This window comes from Aplysia californica, unplaced genomic scaffold, assembly GCF_000002075.1.
Source record: "Aplysia californica isolate F4 #8 unplaced genomic scaffold, AplCal3.0 scaffold00086, whole genome shotgun sequence".
Lineage (NCBI taxonomy): Eukaryota > Metazoa > Mollusca > Gastropoda > Aplysiida > Aplysiidae > Aplysia > Aplysia californica.
Window position 1 is genome coordinate 974,486 of NW_004797356.1, and position 1,388 is coordinate 975,873.

General features: G+C 38.0%; 1 protein-coding gene across 1 annotated transcript in view; it reads left to right on the forward strand.

Annotated features, from left to right (window-relative positions):
* LOC101855935 overlaps nt 1-1,388 on the forward strand; it is a 7,726-nt gene that overhangs the window by 4,990 nt on the left and 1,348 nt on the right. Inside the window, exons 4-5 of the mRNA XM_035968818.1 lie at nt 91-186; nt 741-911. Of these exons, the coding sequence (XP_035824711.1) occupies nt 91-186; nt 741-911 (267 nt within the window). The remainder of the gene's footprint in view (nt 1-90; nt 187-740; nt 912-1,388) is intronic.

Sequence of the window (1,388 nt, forward strand, 5' to 3'; positions counted from 1 at the left end):
GTAGTAGTAGTAATAATAATAATAATAATAATAATAATAATACGTCTTCAGCTATCAACCGTACTCTCCAACTGTCATCCTCGTTTCCAGGAGTGTGGAGCTGATTCTCAAGATTGACGATGACGTATTCGTGGATGTCTTCAAATTTTTCGAACTCTTCAGACCAATCGTCTCAAACCGAAAACGGTAAAGAGCTCCACAGAAACTTCTCTCCACCAATAAATCGTTCAAATCTTTCTACTTATTGGAACGTGCTCCCTGTCTGTGAGCTCAAATTAATATAATAGGCCTACTGTATTACACGCAAACAAGTATTCTGGCAAAATACGAACAAACTGTTGACATAACCTAGGCCAGCGGTTAAATTGAACTAAGCCCAACATTTTGACACTCCATAAATTGCAGTTTCTTAATCTGTGTTAACTGTTGCATATTGTGCTCTAGAAGTAAACGCTTTATCGAAATTCGAACTCTAAATGTTTTGGTATAAATAGAAAATAGTCAAGGTATAATTGTTAAAAGAATAAAACAATTTCTTCTCCCTCCTGTAACATTTAATTTTGCTTTCTGGGATTAGTCTGATTTAACAAGTTGTCGACAATAAGAAGTTATTTGCAGCTGATGTAGCTCAATGTTTTTGTTTTGTGATCAACGAAACAATGATTGATTTCTCTCATTAAAAGCGTCGGTCAAAGTTTTAAAAAGAAAAACCTTAATTTCATCCTTGTCTCTCTGTTCAGGACTCTCCACTGCTATCTCAACTTTGAGCCTCAAGTCTTCCGCCAGGGGAAGTATCGAGTGAGCGAAGAGGAATTCGCGGGTAGCGTTTACCCGAACTTTTGCAGCGGCTTCTTTGTGGTGCCCACTGTGGATATCTTGGACGATCTGTACGATGTCTCGAAAATAATTAGGTGAACGAATTCGTTGATGTTTTTTTGTACGAGTTTTACGGTACTTGCATCGCAATTAGGTCATAATTAGCGCCGAAGATTGGAGGTGTTACACGAGAGTGGCAAACACAAAAAGGAGGAGAAACAGGGACAGTAGATAAATGTTTGGCATTAAAGAAGGAGCAAATCACGCCATCAGAGCACCAGTCAACCACCGGCGAATTAGTTGATGCTGTAAACATAATATAAGAACAGTAGAAATAAGAGTAGCTTGAAAAGAATAATGCCCAGAACAGCCGAACAGCCAGTGATGTATATAAATAGACACATCCGAGATAGATAGATAGATAGATAGATAGATAGATAGATAGATAGATAGATAGATAGATAGATAGAAAGATAGATAGATAGGGATTCGGGATAGTTGAGAAAGAAACGTATGTTTTTGTTTTGGTAAGTGTTTTTACGGCGCTCGCAGCTGCATACGGTCATATGAGC